Genomic DNA, 17,110 nt, shown 5'->3' on the forward strand with positions numbered 1-17,110 from the left:
GAATTCGCCTGTGAAGCCGTCTGGGCCTGCGCTTTTGTTTGTTGGAAGATATTTAATCACAGTTTCAATTTCAGTGCTTGTGATTGGTCTGTTCATAGTTTCTGTCTCTTCTTGGTTCAGGCTTGGAAGATTGTACTTTCCTAAGAATTTGTCCATTTCTTCCAGGTTGTCCATTTTATTGGCATATAGTTGCTTGTAGTAATCTCTCATGATTCTTTGTATTTCTGCAGTGTCAGTTGTTACTTCTTGTTCATTTCTAAATCTGTTGATTTGAGTCTTCTCCCTTTTTTTCTTGATGAGTCTGGCTAATGGTTTATCAGTTTTGTTTATCTTCTCAAAGTTTCAGCTTTTAGTTTTATTGATTTTTGCTATTGTTTCCTTCATTTCTTTTTCATTTATTTCTGATCTGATTTTTATGATTTCTTTCCTTCTACTAATTTTGGGGTTTTTTTTTCTTCTTTCTCTAATTGCTTTAGGTGTAAGGTTAGGTTGTTTATTTGAGATTTTTCTTGTTTCCTGACGTAGGATTGTATTGCTATAAACTTCCCTCTTAGAACTGCTTTTCTACCTCCCATAGGTTTTGGGTCATCATGTTTTCATTGTCCTTTGCTTTTAGGTATTTTTTGATTTCCTCAGTGATCTCTTGGTTGTTTAGTAGCATATTGTTTAGCCTCCATGTTTTTTTTTCTTTTACAGTTTTTTTCCTGTATTTGATATCTAGACTCATAGTGTTGTAGTTGGAAAAGATACTTGATATGATTTCAATTTTCTTAAATTACCAAGCCTTGATTTGTGACCCAAGATGTAATCTATCCTGGAGAATGTTCCATGAGCAGTTGAGGAGAAAGTGTATTCTGTTTTTGGATGGAATGTCCTATAAGTGTCAATTAAGTCCATCTGGTCTGATGTGTCATTTAAGGCTTGTGTTTCCTTATTAATTTTCTGTCTGGATGATCTGTCCATTGGTGTAAGTGAGGCATTAAAGTCTCCCTCTATTATTGTGTTAGTGTTGATTTCCCCTTTTGTGGCTGTTAGCCTCTGTTTTATGTATTGAGGTGCTCCTATGTTGGGTGCATAAATATTTACAATTGTTATATCTTGCTCTTGGATTGATCCCTTGATCATTATGTAGTGTCCTTCCTTGTCTCTTGTAATAGTCTTTATTTTAAAGTCTGTTTTGTCTGATATGAGTATTGCTTACTCCAGCTTTCTTTAGATTTCCCTTTGCATGGAATATCTTTTTCTATCCCCTCACTTTCAGTCTGTATGTGTCCCTAGGTCTGAAGTGGGTCTCTTGTAGACAGCATATATATGGGTCTTATTTTTGTATCCATTCAGCCAGTCTGTGTCCTTTGGTTGGGGCATTTAATCCATTTACATTTTTAAAAAATTTATTTATTTATTTATTTTTGGCCACATTGGGTCTTCATTGTGGTGCATGGGCCTCTCATTGCAGTGGCTTCTCTTGTTGTGGAGCACAGGCTTCAGGCACACGGGCTTCAGTAGTTGTTGCATGTGGGCTCAGTAGTTGGGGCTCATGGGCTCTAGAGCGCAGGCTCAGTTGTTGTGGCACATGGACTTAGTTGCTCTGTGGCATGTAGGATCTTCCCAGACCAGGGATCGAACCCGTGTCCCCTGCATTGGCAGGCGGATTCTTAACCACTGCGCCACCAGGGAACTCCCTAATCCATTTACATTTAAGGTGATTATTGATATGTATGTTCCGATAACCATTTTCTTAAATGTTTTGGATTTGTTTTTGTAGGTCTTTTCCTTCTCTTCTTTTTCATGCCTAGAGGAGTTGTTTAGCATTTGTTATAAAGCTGGTTTGGTGGTGCTGAATTCTCTTAACTTTTGCTTGTCTCTAAATCTTTTGATTTCTCTGTCGAATCTGAATGAGATCCTTGCTGGGTAGAGTAATCTTGGTTGGAGGTTTTTCCCTTTCATCGCTCTAAATATGTCTTGCCACTCCCTCTGGCTTGCAGAGTTTCTGCTGAAAGATCAGCTGTTAACCTTTTGGGGATTAACTTGTATGTTGTTTTTCCCTTGATGCTTTAATTTTTTTTTGTTTAATTTTTGATAGTTTGATTAATATGTGTCTTGGTGTGTTTCTTCTTGGATTTATCCTATATGGGACTCTCTAGGCTTCCTGGACTTGACTGACCATTTCTTTTCCCATGTTATGGAAGTTTTCAACCGTAATCTCTTCAAATATTTTCTCAGCCCCTTTCTTTTTCTCTTCTTCTTTTGGGAACCCTCTAATTCAAATATTGATGTGCTTAATGTCCCAGAGGTCTCTGAGACTGTCCTCATTTCTTTTCATTCTTTTTTCTTTATTCTGCTCTGCTGCAGTTATTTCCACCATTCTATCTTCCAGCTCCCTTATCCCTTCTTCTGCCTCTGTTATTGATTCCTTCTAGTGTATTTTTCATTTCACCATTGATTGTCTGTTCTTTAGTTCTTTTAGGTCCCTGTTAAACATTTCTTGTATCTTCTTGATCCATGCCTTCATTCTATTTCCAAGATTTTGGATCATCTTTACTATCATTACTCTGAATTGTTTTTCAGGTAGTTTGCCTATTTCCTCTTCATTTTTTTGGTCTTGTGGGTTTTTATCTTGCTCCTTTGTCTGCAAGATAATTCTCTGTCTTCTCATTTTGTCTTATTTACTGTGTTTGAGGTCTTCTTTCCCTAGGCTGCAGGATTGTAGTTTCTCTTGCTTCTGTTCTCTGCCCCTGATGCTGAGGTTGGTCCGGTAGCTTGTGTAGGCTTCCTGATGGGAGGGACTGGTGCCTGCGTTCTGGTGGGTGGAGCTGAGTCTTTTCCCTCTGATGGGCAGGGCCATGTCAGGTGGTGTGTTTTGGGGTGTCCGTGAACTTAGTATGACTTTAGGTAGCCTGTCTGCTGATGGGTGGGTTTGTGTCTCTGTCTTGTTTGTTGTTTGGTCTGAGGTGTCCAGCACTGCGAACTGCAGGCAGTAGAATGGAGTCTTGTATTCAGATAGAGGCCTCCTGGAGAGCTCTCACTGCTTAACGTTCCCTGGGACTGGGAATTCTCTGGTGGTCCAGCATCCTGGACTCAGCGCTCCCTCCCCAGAGGCTCAGGCTGACTTGCAGCCAGGGAACTAAGACTGTGCACGTTGCTCATTATGGCAATAAAGGGGATTTTTTTTAAAAAAAAGATATAAAAGACAAATGAAACCCCAGACAAATGGTAAAAGCAAAATCAAACAAAGAGAAACAGGGAAACACACACATACAAAAGAAACAAAAACAGAACAAAATAAAACAAAAAGGAAGAGAACAACCAGACAAACAAAAGAACCTGAAAACAAAATCAAACAATTAAAAACAAAACTAACAGAAACAAAGAGCCCAAAAACAAAACCAGAGCAGAGTGCCAACTGAAGAATAAAGCAAAGAAACAAAAACTGACAGAAATGTTAAAAAAGAAAAAAGGGAAAAAACACAGAAGAAAAGCAAAGTAGAAACAGAAATATAAAAATATAAAAAATACATTAAAGAAAAAGAAGAAAAAATGGGAGAACACAGAACAACTGAAAAGCAAAGTAAAAATAGAAATATATTAAAAAAATTAATAAAAGATATGTTAAAAAACAAGAAAATCCCAAAAGACTAAATAAGACTAATAACAACAAAACAAGAACAACAACCAAAAAAAGAACCAACAACAGAACAAATCAAAACATAACAAAAATAATAGCAATAATAATGTTATCTAAGCTGTCAGTGTCCTTGCTCCTGCTGTGAGCCACAGCCCACTTCCACCTCCCCAAGAGGCCCTCCACTGCCTCTGGGCTGTTCTCTGGACCTGTTGTGTGCCCTGTGGGGACCACTCAGGCTCTGATCTGGCCCAGTTCCTGCATGTGCTGCCCCCAAAGTCCACAGCTGCCAGCGCTAGACTGTGTTCATATGTGGGAACTCTCATTGTCTACTCAAATATTCCATGGGTGCAGGTTCTACCTGGCTGATTGTGGGGATTTAATCTGCAGCTTGTGCAGCTAATGGGAAGATTTTTGATCCTCTTCCTTGGTTGCCCCACCCCTGGGGTTCAGCTTTGATTTTATCCCACCTCTGTATGTGGGCCATCCACAGGAGTCTGCTCCTGGGGCTGCCCTGAAGCACTTGGGTCTGACCCAGTAAGGACAGGGTGCAAAGGTGGTATGGCTGCTTGGGTTGTGGGAGCCCCAGTGGTACCAAATGTGCAGGGAAGCCAGTAGCCACGGGTGCAAGAGATATCAGGATAGTTATCATTTTAAAGATCAGTTTTTAGAATGTACCTCTATGTAGTGATTTTGCAGGGTCTGCAAGTCTGTTTGGTCTTTAAATCAAGAAAGCCTTACACTACTGTTTCTGTGTTGTTTCTCTTTGCTTTGTGCAAATAGAATCTGCTTGCTCTTGGGAGCTTCCTGACAGCAGCTATTTCCTCTACATCCCATTACTCCTCTCAGCCAGGTGCTTCATTTATCTTTACCTGCAGACCCCAGGATTGGCCACTACTCTAGCAGGAAAATTATTGAAGTTCCAGAGGAAGCAGGGATAAGGAAAGGGTTTTATTCCTGCTTTACCTACATCGAATGCCATGCCTGCAGTACCCGCATTCCCTCAGACACTTTCCTTCCCCTGCCAGATATGGAATTCCTTTTTGGTCCAAATGATCTTGGATCTGTTGCTTGACTCCGGGGATGAACAAAAGCTCCCAAAGGGACAATTGTTGCAGTGAGCGGGTGAGGGTAGGGCATGTTCTGACCACTTTTATTTCCTTTTCTGCAGCAGAAATTGTAGGTAAGGTGACAGTCCACTCACAGTTTCCTTATGCCTTCATCAGGAGACAAAGGACAAGCTTTTCCCCTTCTCACTTTCTGTCTGTCTCTCTCGTAGATAAATATATAGACAGAGAAGTAGATGTAGATAAAGATATGGATATTAGAGAGAGTGTGAGATTAAGAAAAGAGATAGGCAGCATATCCTTTTTAGAAGATGCAAAGAAACCTTTGCAAAACCCTGCTGAAGAAAAATACACAGTCGTCTATTAATTCCATTTCTTTTCTTGAGAAAGAAAAATCACTGTATGAAGGTATATGGGTCTCAGGCCCTCTGCAGAAAATTTCCCAAGCATCTTCCGTTAACGCACATATAATTCCATAAATCATAGCAATTGTTCAAATTTATTATTTATCTATCGACATTGAAATAATTAAATAATCAATAGTTTGAACTTTAAATGTTTTTACCCTTTGGGAGTAGAAAAACGCATGTCCCTTTTTTAGTTTAAAATCGGTAAGACTGTTCACCTTTATGTGACTAAGTGACCACTAAATTTTATTGCAGATGTGCTTTAAATATTTGGTAAATTTATTTGTCTTCTGGATTTGTAGGTTGGGCTTCTGGGACTTCAGATGTTGTGGACACATGATTCAGAAGAGGCTTTAAATAATGCAAAAGATGACAGGAAAATCATGCAAGTGACCAATCAGAAATTTTTGGATATTCTAAATACTCTAATTGGTCAGACAACACATGACCTGAGCAAGTTTGATAGAGTGAAATTTGAAACTCTAATTACCATCCATGTGCATCAGAGAGATATTTTTGATGACTTGGTAAAGTATCATTTTTTTCTTAATTTAAAATAATTTAGTATACTAATTAATAAGTTAGTGCTTCTAATAATGAACAGTTAAGTATTATATGTATTTCTTAACTTATATGAACCTTCCATCTGCTTGGTCCTTTTTCACAACTCTCCAGTATAGTTGTATAGTTGTCTACAACTATACAATGTCTACAAATATCTATATTTGGAGGTTTTAACAATCGTATGTGTATATTCACCTTTGGCATTCTGAAAGTCTGGAATCAACTGATGTGATTTGAACTAATTGTTTCATTAAACCAATAACCAGGGATGTGATATAATTTAGGTGGGCTTGATCACGAGTTATGATAATGTTAGTTCATAACTTGGCCCCCGTACAGAGAGGGCAAGGAGAGCCTGAAGAGAGAGGCATGTTACTCCCGGTTGGTAGGTGGAAGTTTTAATAAGCCAGGAAGTTTACTCATGAGGCTTCTGTTGGGCAGCCACGAGCAGAGTAGATCTCTGCATTTGTCTGCCAAAATTTTCTAAGTTTATATAGAGGCCTTAACTGTCACATATACCATGCAGGTGGTCTCAACAACACATTGCTCTCTCAAGGCTGCGTCCTTGAAAACAGCCCCACTGTGGGAACAGTGGGCAGAATGCCCATTCCAAGGACAGGGAAGGGGATGAGGATCCTCCAATTGCCTGCGTCCATCCAGCTCATGGGTCAACCCGCAGTCATGTCTTCTAGATTACCTCTTCCAACAGATGAGCCAACTGTGAAAGAAGTCCAGATTGAATAGAACCAAGCTTCAGGGAACTCTCATGGCTGTTCAACTGATAGTGTCCAACAGGGCATTATGGGCTTGCTTTGGGCAAAGTTCTGCTGGGTGGGAGTAAGAGGGATGATATTTGAATTCCCTTTGGAAATAGAACCCTAACCTGTGGTCTTGAGCAGTAGTTATCTATTATGGTGTAGGGGCCCCAGGTGGCTTTGATATTGCACCATTTGACTAGTTTTGTCTTTAACGACCACTGCTTTATTCTATTTGATTTTATCTCTCTTTTAGGCCTCTTTTTTCTTCATCAGAGACACAATTCTTGCAACTTGGGGTGCTTTTTTAGAGACTATGATCCCAGGATATCTGTTTCAAATTTGTATCAAAAGTTCTGATCAGATAAGTTGTATTTATTGAAGATTGAAGGACATGTAGTCTGTCTATTCCCCTGTAATCTAGATCCTTCTTTCTCAAAGTGTTGTATGACAATCAGCTGTATTGGGCCTCACCTAGGGGCTTGTTAGAAAAGCAGAATCTTCAGCCTTCGCACCAGACCTACTGAACCATAATCTGCCTTTCAGTACGATTTCCAGGTGATTCATACGTGTATTAAGGTTCCAGAAACACTGTTCTTGGATTTCTCTGGTTCAAGCTAACCATCAAAAAGCCACATACTTAGACCATATTGCTTTGGCCTTCTACAGATTTGCTTTCACTGAGTTGCAATTACCATTATACTTTGGCTTTCCTTGAAGTCCACTTCAAGAAACGTTCATATGGAATCCATTACTATACCTGCTGTGAATGTACTATTGAGGATATCTATACATCTCTCACCGACTCTTAAAGCTGATGTCTCATGGAAGAAATTTCTTTTTAAAATCAAAATGCTCAGCACATCTTTACTTTCTGTACAGAATGGATTTTTTAAAAGAAAATATACACACAATTAAGACTGTGAAACTGTTTTCTTTTTGTCTTAATTGCTACTGAACTCATGGTCAGTTTGCATTCCAAGTAAAATGAGATCTCATGGCCAGCATATATGCATTTTATCTTCCCATGTCTAATGCTTAGAATAGACTGACGTACAGTAACAACTCAGTAAATATTAGCTATTCTTCTTTACTTTTTCCTCCTCCACCCCCTCTTTACCATCTAATTGGATTGTTGAAAGTAGCTAGCTGACCGCATCTCCATGGCTGAGGGTCCTGTGTTAGAGAACAGAGTCCCTGGGGGCGGTACTGGACTATGTTACCTGAAAGCAGGTGTTTTAAGATGATGAATACAAACTGCACTTTAAGAGGGAAGATAGGAATTCTTAACTGGAGGGGGAAGCAAGAGCATAAACAATGAAACAACAAAATGCAAGATGGTAAATAGCATGAAGACTTGATTAGATGGAGAACTGAGCATTGTACAGTTGCCAGAGTCCGTTTTTTAGTGTCGAATGACCTGGAAGTGGGCCCTGGGTTGCAGAGCAGTGAAGGGGACCACTTGCCACTTCCTATGTTGGTTCCCCTGAGTGGGCAGGACCGGGGTTTCTCCAGGTTTGCTGATGCAAAGTCATGAAGCACTGTAGAACGTGATGGCGGTGGGATGTTGTTCCTAAACGTGCTCACCCGGTTTCTATCTCTTGCATCCATGGTGGTGGGAGCCCAGTACCTCTTGCCCCATGGGTATAAGCTGATGACTGGGCAGATTGATTGGTTTGGCCACAGTGCTGGTGCAAGAAGTCATGTATGCATATATGACCATGCATTTCTCTGCTTAATCCCTTCCCATTTCTCATGGCTTCCCATTGCCATGAGAACAATGCCCAACCTCTTTCCTCTGCCCTGTGAAACCTCAGCTCTCACTCTTTCTCCAGAGTCCTGGATGCCTCAGCTGTACTGGACTTCTTTCAGTTTCTTGAACATGCCAGTCAGATCTTCTGAGTCTTCATCTAGAATGTTTTGCCCTCCCACACCTCCATCACCCCTTCTGTTTTATTTCCCTGGCTAATTCCTACTATTATTGCAGGGTTTAGTTTAGATGTTTCTTTCTCCAAGTATCCCCCTCAGACCTTCTACACTAGGTGAGGTCTTCTTGCTACATAATTTCATTACCCTGAGTTTCTTTTCCTACCTTATTGCAACTACTTGTTTATCTGATTGTCTTTTGTCCTCTTCTGTCAGCTCCAGAAGGCAGGAACCATGTCTGTCTTTGTTCACCCATCACAGTGTCAGGCCCAAGGAGGGCCTCAGTAAATATATGTTAAATGAATGAGAATCAATTCGTGAATGAGTGAATAAAAACTGCCCATATGCTTGTGTTCTATGCTACTGCAGTGCAGTACTAATCTCTTTGTATTTCATGTTTTTAAGGTAAAAATGCATATCAAATCAGTTACTGATTTTGAATGGCTAAAACAGAGTAGATTTTACTTCAAGGAAGATTTGGATCAAACAGTGGTGTCTATTACAGATGTTGACTTTATTTACCAGAATGAATTTCTGGGATGCACTGATCGTCTTGTTATCACTCCATTAACAGATAGGTAGGAAACTCCATTTTTATCATTCCATTTTTGTAATTAAGTCATGTGCTTAAAATTGTTTTAAAATTGCATTTGAGGGACTTCCCTGGTGGCACAGTGGTTAAGAATCTGCCTGCCAACGCAGGGGACACGGGTTTGAGCCTTGGTCCGGGAAGATCCCACATGCCACGGAGCAGTTAAGCCTGTGCACCACAACTACTGAGCCTGCGCTCTAGAGCCCGTGAGCCACAACTACCGAAGCCCACTCGCGTAGAGCCCGTGCTGTGCAACAAGAGAAGCCACCGCAGTAAGAAGCCCGCGCACCACAATGAAGAGCAGCCCCGGCTCGCCGCAACTAGAGAAAGCCTGCGCACAGCAACGAAGAGCCAAGGCAACCATAAATAAATAAATTAATTTAAAAAAATTGCGTTTGAAATGTTAACAAAAGCATTGCTGTCGTGTGGGGTCCGTGCTAGCTCATCAAAGTCTAACAATGAAACAACCATCATTGTTAGTTAAATGCACATATACATTACATTTTTATGAAATAGAAAAAGATAAAAGAGTAAAAGGACGCTTGAATGTTGACTATGAGTAATTTAGTAATGAAGTTTAGATCGCAAGATGGACAAATGTCTCTAGAACCATGAAGGGGGTCATTAGAATTGCAAAGAAGGAAAGGACCTTGGAGGTGGTCTAGTTTAGTCTCCTGGTTTTTCAGATGTGGAAATTAATACCTAAAGTGATGTTTCTTGGCCAGGTCTGAATAATCAGTCAACGGCAGATCTCCTCATCATTCTTTCCAATATAGGACACTAGACAAGAGCTGGGTCTTTTTCATCTTTATATGTCCCGCAATTACCTGGTTCCATATGCTGTGCATAGAAGACAATACACGTTTGTAGAATTGACTTAAATTGGGTCATAGAACAATGAATTCTGCTATTACTTTAAATAGGGCTGCCTATTTAAAATTATGATACAGCCAAATTACATCTTCAGCCTCCTCTAGACTCATCCAACCTCCCTTTATATGCCCAGTCCCATCGCAGCGTAAAATTTTCAGGGTGTTTTCCCTTCAGTCGATGTTTACATATAAAGCTTCATGTCTTACGAAGCTTTACTAAGTTTGCTTAGATCTGAAGTAAATATAACTGAAGCTGGATTAGGGATACAAGGAGATTCATTATATTGTTCTTTACATGTGTCTAAATGAGCGAAACATTTCATAGTAAAATGATTTACTTGCAATGGTGTGCTGGAGCTGGCTTGTACCAGCATGCAAGAGCCAACGTCATGCATCTCTTCCCAGTTTTGTGCTATCACACTGGTAGCTTGTTATCAGCCATGGTGGAAGTATTTATGCCACAGAAATCAGCAGACATGAAAATCAGATTTAGGAAATTCCCTGGCGGTCCACTGGTAGGACTCCACACTTCCACTGCAGAGGGCACGGGTTCAATCCCTGGTCAGGGAACTAGAATCCCACATGCCATGTGGCATGGCCAAAAAAAAAATCAGATTTATTTTTGTTCCTGGAGAGCCCATTGTTAAACATCTGCCAGTACACTGCTGCTTATTTGATTCTCTGACTTGGGATTTATCGTGACCACAATGGAAGGAAGGCCTGCAGGTTTTTTACGTCAGAGTTGAGTGTTTTTGCAAACACTGTATTACTTCTAATGAATACCAGATACTCCAGCCTTGTTTGGTTGCCTGTCTCTTATGTGGGCTGCTCAAATTCTAAAACAAACAGGCTCATTCCAATAACACTGGACTTTTGCTTGTGCTTTACTGTAACGTGTTATCCCATATTCACAATGCTTTATCTCATTCACTTTCGCAGATGCTATATCACTTTGGCACAAGCTTTGGGAATGAACATGGGAGGGGCTCCAGCAGGACCTGCGGGCACTGGCAAAACAGAAACTACGAAAGACATGGGAAGATGCTTGGGAAAATATGTGGTCGTGTTTAACTGCTCAGATCAAATGGATTTCAGGGGGCTAGGAAGGATTTTCAAAGGCAAGTGTCAAACACTTATTTTTGGTGAATTTACTTTTATTGCAGTTAAATGTTATTTTCTGATAGAAGTCTAAAATGATAGTATCCCACATGACCAAAATTAATATAGGTTGATGCATATGTTATTGCCATTTTTCTGGGTCAGGATGGCTGGATATCATCAATTTAATATTGTTCAGTACTATTGCTGGCATTACAGTCCATGAGTTGAATGTGTATTAGATGATGAAAATGGAATCAATTTATTACTGCCTGAAACAATGGTGGAGGAGATAAGATCAGGATAGCAAACTGATTACACATGTGACTTCCCTTCCTGCATTAAATCCCATTGAAATGAAAGATTTTTATTATTTATTTATCTACTTAGTTTTGGCCACGCTGTGTGGCTTATGGGATTTTAGTTCCCCTACTAGGGATCGAACCCGGGCCCTCTGCAGTGAGAGCATGGAAACCTAACCACTGGACCACCAGGGAATTCCTGAAAGATTTTTAAAAAGGATGGTAACACTAGAAAACAAGAAAGAGGGGGGCACCAGCAGATGGGAATTTTTGAGAATATCTGGAAAGATAGATAGCAGGTGGTTTCAGATGGACAAAGAAAAAAGATGAGAGAGCACTTCAGCCTTAGAACTCAGCGCTCTGTGGTCTTCTTTTGGCGATCACATGCAGACCCAAACTTTAAATACTCTCTAAATGATCAAATTTACATCTTTAGCTCAGACTTACCCTTGAAACTCTGGATTCACACAGTACAACTGATATCTACTCCTTGACATCACCACTTAAATATCTTAACAGGTCCAGATTCACTGTATCCAAAACCAAACTCCTGGTCTTCCCTCCCTGTATCTACTTCTTCCTCAGCCTTTCCTGACACACTAAACACCCACTCCATTCTTCCAGATACTTACACACAAATCTTTGACTTATCCTTTACAGCTCTCTTTCTCTCATACTCACATCCAACTGTCAGCAAACACTATTAGCTCTACCTTCAAAATACATCCAACACCAGCCACCTTCTGTTATCCCCACTGCTATCATCCTAGTTCATGCCAATCATCATCTCTCACCAGTGCTACTCCAATAAGCCTCCTAATTGGTCTCCCTGAGTTTACCCTTGTGCTCTCCATTCTAATCTCAAAACTGGTTCCTTCCAATTGTAAGTCAGATCATGACACTCTTCTGCTGAAAACTGGGCACTGGCCTCACTGAGAATAAGAGCCAAAATCCTTACGATGGTCCTGTATTGTTTTATACAGTCACACCTGCTCCTTCCCCATTGCATGGCTGTGACCTTCTGACCTCATCTCCTGATACTGTCCCCTCACTCTCTCTACTACAGCCATTTTGACCTTTGTGATGTTTCCCAAACATCCTGAGGTACACTCCCTCCTCCACATGATTGCCATTCCTTAGATTCTTCTCCCAGATATCCATCCACATAGCTCACTTGATAAAGGGCATCCCCAGCAAACATCATACTATTGAAAATTTGAAAGCATTTTCTTTGAGATGAGATATAAGATGAGGATTTCCATTACTGTTAGTTCTGCTTATCACTGTATTCTGTATCCTGCCCAGTTGCAGGAAGGAACAACAACAATAGCGACAACAAAAATACATAGACTGGAAAGAAATAAATATAAAATACAGTTATTTACAAATGATACGGTAGACAGTAAAGAAAATTCAACAAAACTATAGAAAGTAGAATTTAGCAAGTTCACTGGAATATGAAGTCAACACACAAAATAAATTTTATTTTAATTAACCATGCACAAAAAAAAAGAAAATGAAAATTTCAGAAAGATATCACTTAGCACATAATTAAGAGAGTGTGGTATTTGTGTAGGGGTTGATAAATAGACCCGTGGAATATGGTAGAGAATGCAGAAATAGGCCAGGGACACTTGACATATGGAAAAGGTGGTATTGAAAACCAGTGATGAAGAGATAGACTTTGCAATAAGTCATTCTGGTACAATAGATGATTAACATTTAACGAGGGAAATTGGATCCCTACATATATAAAAATTGGATCCCTATAACATGTATAAAAATCAGTTCTGGGGATTAGACGCTTAAATGTGGTAGGCAAAACATATATGGCTTTTAGAAGGTAATAAAGGCAAATACCTTTGTTCTCAGAGTAGAAAGGGACTTTTTTTACAAAAATTACAAACTACAGAGAAAAGATTGATACACTTAAACAGGGTAAGAGAGTATCCCTGTAATAGATACCATGGGATTGCTCATCCAGCTCTTATCTTTAATTACCTGCCTGTTGGATATATATACATTGTACAGTTCAGATTTGAACTGAGCAGGTCCACTTATACACAATTTTAAAAAATTAATTAATTAATTTATTTTTGGCTGCACTGAGTCTTTGTTGCTGTGCGCAGGCTTTTCTCTAGTTGCAGCGAGCGGAGGTTACTTTTCCTTGCGGTGTGTGGGCTTCTCATTGGGGGGCTTCTCTTGCAGAGCACGGGCTCTAGGTGCACGGGCTTCAGTAGTTGTGGCCCTCAGGGTCAGTAGTTGTGGCCCTTGGGGTCAGTAGTTGTGGCACACGGGCTTAGTCTGCGGCATGTGGGATTTTCCTGGACCAGGGCTCAAACCCACCTGCCCTGCATTGACAGGCAGATTCTTAACCACTGTGCCACCAGGGAAGCCCTACACAGATTTTTTTAAACTAAATACATACTACAGTACTACATGATCTCAGGTTGGTTGAATACCTAGATGTGGAACTGTGGATATGGGAGGACTGATTGCAAAGTTATATATCGATTTTTGACTGTGTGGAATGTCCAACCCCTGCGTTGTTCAAGGGTCAGTTGTGTGTGTGTGTGTGTGTGTGTATACATATATATATATATATATGTAATTTTACAGCCTTTTGTGATACATCTTTAAGAAGGAGAAAAAAATAAGCTACAGACTGAGGGAAGATATTTTAACCTGTATAGCTGACAAAAGGTTAATATCCAGCATTAAGAAAGATTTTCTTCAGACTTCCCTGGCGGTCCCGTGGTTAAGGCTCTGCGCTTGCATTGCAGGGGGCAAGGGTTCAATTCAATCCCATGCCGCATGGCGTGACAAAAAAAAAAAAAAAAAAGAAAGAGAAAGAAAGATTTTCTTCAAATCATTAAGAAATGCAAAACAATAATGGGATAGTATTCTCATTCTTGCCAATTGGTAAGAATCGACAAGTCTGACAAACCACCGTTGGTAAGGGTATGTAGAAACTAACCCTTGGTACTACTTCTGTGTGTGTAAGTTGGTAGCACTGCTTCAGAGAACCGCAAATAAATCAAATTTATTAATTTAATTATATACTGTATGTATTTATACTGTATATGTACAGTATTTTATAGATATATAGAAAAATAGATACAAACACAACAAATTTTGAACGAGCAAAGTACGTAGTGTTTGTGAATACATGTGTAAGAGCAGTAGTTTAGAAACATGCATAGGAACCATTGACATCAAATTCAGGATAGAAGTTACCTCTGGAGAAGGAGGGAGTGTGGATCCAAGAGAGACATACATGGACTTGAACCGTGGTTCTAATATTTTATTCTTTAGGATGAAATCTGGAACAGAATTGTTAAGATTTGATAGGTGGGTACGTGGGTATTCATTACATTATTCATTATAATTGCCTGACCTTTAAAAAAAAATTAAACCCAAAGAATCACTTTTTAATCAAAGAGAAAGTTCTTCTGTGGATCACTCCTGGCTTAAGGGTTGAAGATGGTTGAGAGAAGCAGACTAGAGCACCAGGTAAATCCTAGAATGCCAAAACTATAGCAGAAAGCAGAGAAAAAGAAAAGGAAGTGGCTATCTCCAGTAGTTTTCCTCCATGTAAAAGGTCTGAAGTGGGAGTCCTGACAAAGATCAGTGCCGGTGGAGGCTTGTGCCAGAGAGGCAAGCACTGCACCAGGTCAGACCTCATGCTCCAGACCCAGAGGGTAAGCTCTCCTGCCTCTCTCATCCCTTCCCCCAAATCGCCAGAGGCAGCCATGCATCCTGCAAACAGGAATTTGCATTTGGAATGAGGAAATACACACATATGAAGAGATAACCAAGTATCATACAATATTTGAAGGCATTAAGGAGGCACTCACAAACAGCAAGGAGACCTACTGACCACTTAACTGGTTAATAGAGGAAACCAAAGAAAATGCAAAAGTAACTAAGATTAATGGCTTCAGAGAGATTCAAGAATTTACCACATACAACCAATTAAAGAAAAAATAAGTTGCTATGAAAAGAATAACAATTGGAATAATCAGAAATTGAAAATAAAAACTGAGAAAAAAACAGAAAACCTCCCTTGAGTTGGAATATCTAGCCAAGAGAGTATATTGCAAAAAGAAATGGAAAGTTTGAAAGAAAAATTTAAGGGCCTTGGGGATAGATATATAAGTTCCAATATCCACATAATGGAAATTCCCAAAGGAGAGAGAAGAAAAAGTGTGTGTGGGGGTAGGTGGGGGAAAGCAATAATAAAAGAAAGAAGAGCATTTCATGCAGTTGAAAGTAATGAAGGTTTTCATCCTTAGAGAATAGACAGGAGCAATGTTCCCAATATCCAGGTCTTCCTTCGTGCTGGGTTTTGTAAGAAATAAGTAAACATCCTTTTGACCATTCACTGTCTCACCTAGTTTCCTGGCATTTCTCTCATTGCAACAAGAAAGGAACAGAGTGATCTGACCCAGACGGGGCATCCGTTATTTTGTTAATTTCCCCCAATATTATGGCTGCTTCACCCCCATCCCCACTGGAGGTGGCACATCAAGACTGAATCAAATTTTTGTGGCCCTTCAGCATCCCTGGTGTAATGATGTGTCTATACTTTCATTTTGGCAGTGTACTATTTTCATTGTTTTGGTGATGATGTACAAATAATTAAACCTTTGTATATCACTGGAATTAACTAAGTCTTTGTAAACAGCCAGGTATGAAATTTACATAAATTGTATTTCAATATAAAATTGTTTGAGAGCGCTTTGGAGAAATGATTGCCATCAAGAAGATATATTAAAAAATAAAACTCATCAGATTAACTGTTTTTCATACCAGGTCTTGCACAGTCAGGTTCTTGGGGCTGTTTTGATGAGTTTAACAGAATTGAATTGCCTGTATTATCAGTGGCAGCCCAACAAATTTACATTGTTTTGACAGCAAGAAAAGAGAGAAAAAAGCAGTTCATTTTTTCTGATGGTGATTGTGTTGATTTAAATCCAGAATTTGGAATCTTCTTAACAATGGTGAGAACATAGGTTTTATATATTTTTAAATTTTTTATTGAAGTAGTATAGTTGATTTACAATGTTGTATTACTTTCTGGTGTACAGCAAAGTGGTTCAGTTTTATATATGTATATATTCTTTTTCATATTCTTTTCCATTATAGCATATTATAAAGATATTGAATATAGTTCCCTGTGATATACTAAGACCTTGTTTTTATCTATTTTATATATAGTAGTTTGTATCTCTAATCCCAAACTCCTAATTTATCCCTCCCCCACCCCCTTTCCCCTTCGGTAAACATAAATTTATTTTCTGTGTCTGTGTGAGTCTGTTTTTGTTTTGTAAATAAGTTCATTTGTGTCATATTTTAGATTCCACATATAAGTGATATCATATGATATTTGTCTTTCTTTGTCTGATTTACTTCACTTAGTATGATAATCTCTAGGCCCATCCATGTTGCTGCAAACGGCATTATTTCATTCTTTTCACCTCCTTGGTCAGGTTTATTCCTAAGTATTTTATACTTTTTGATGCAATTTTAAAAGGGATTGAAGAACATAGGTTTTAAATGCAATTTATTGGTTTAATTGTTACAGACTCAAATAAAAGTAAGCATATATTAGTGGGTAAATGACTGACAATCCAGGAGTCAGAGTATAGTCCCTGTTATATGATTTTTTTTTTTTGAGTAGTAAAAATAATCCAGACAGAAGATAAAATAGTGATATGTTAAAGATAAAGATAGCTACTGTTTATTGAGCACTAATTTTGTGTAAGGGGACAAGCTAAATATTTTATATATTGTATCAGACAGGGGGGAAGAAGCTACAATAACAATCCCCCAAATTTTAGTGGTTTAAAACCTCAAGGATTTATTATTCTCTCATGCCCCATGTCCACTTCGGGTTGATGGT

At 39.2% G+C, this 17,110-nt stretch overlaps 1 protein-coding gene across 1 annotated transcript in view; it reads left to right on the plus strand.

Annotated features, from left to right (window-relative positions):
* Positions 1-17,110, plus strand: part of DNAH8 (dynein axonemal heavy chain 8) — a 318,214-nt gene that overhangs the window by 141,100 nt on the left and 160,004 nt on the right. The window contains exons 42-45 of the mRNA XM_024766073.1: positions 5,399-5,623; positions 8,747-8,919; positions 10,745-10,923; positions 16,021-16,208. Coding sequence (XP_024621841.1) covers positions 5,399-5,623; positions 8,747-8,919; positions 10,745-10,923; positions 16,021-16,208 — 765 coding nt within the window. The remainder of the gene's footprint in view (positions 1-5,398; positions 5,624-8,746; positions 8,920-10,744; positions 10,924-16,020; positions 16,209-17,110) is intronic.

Source organism: Neophocaena asiaeorientalis, unplaced genomic scaffold (genome assembly GCF_003031525.2).
Source record: "Neophocaena asiaeorientalis asiaeorientalis breed wild unplaced genomic scaffold, Neophocaena_asiaeorientalis_V1.1 scaffold46, whole genome shotgun sequence".
Classification (NCBI taxonomy): Eukaryota; Metazoa; Chordata; class Mammalia; order Artiodactyla; family Phocoenidae; genus Neophocaena; species Neophocaena asiaeorientalis.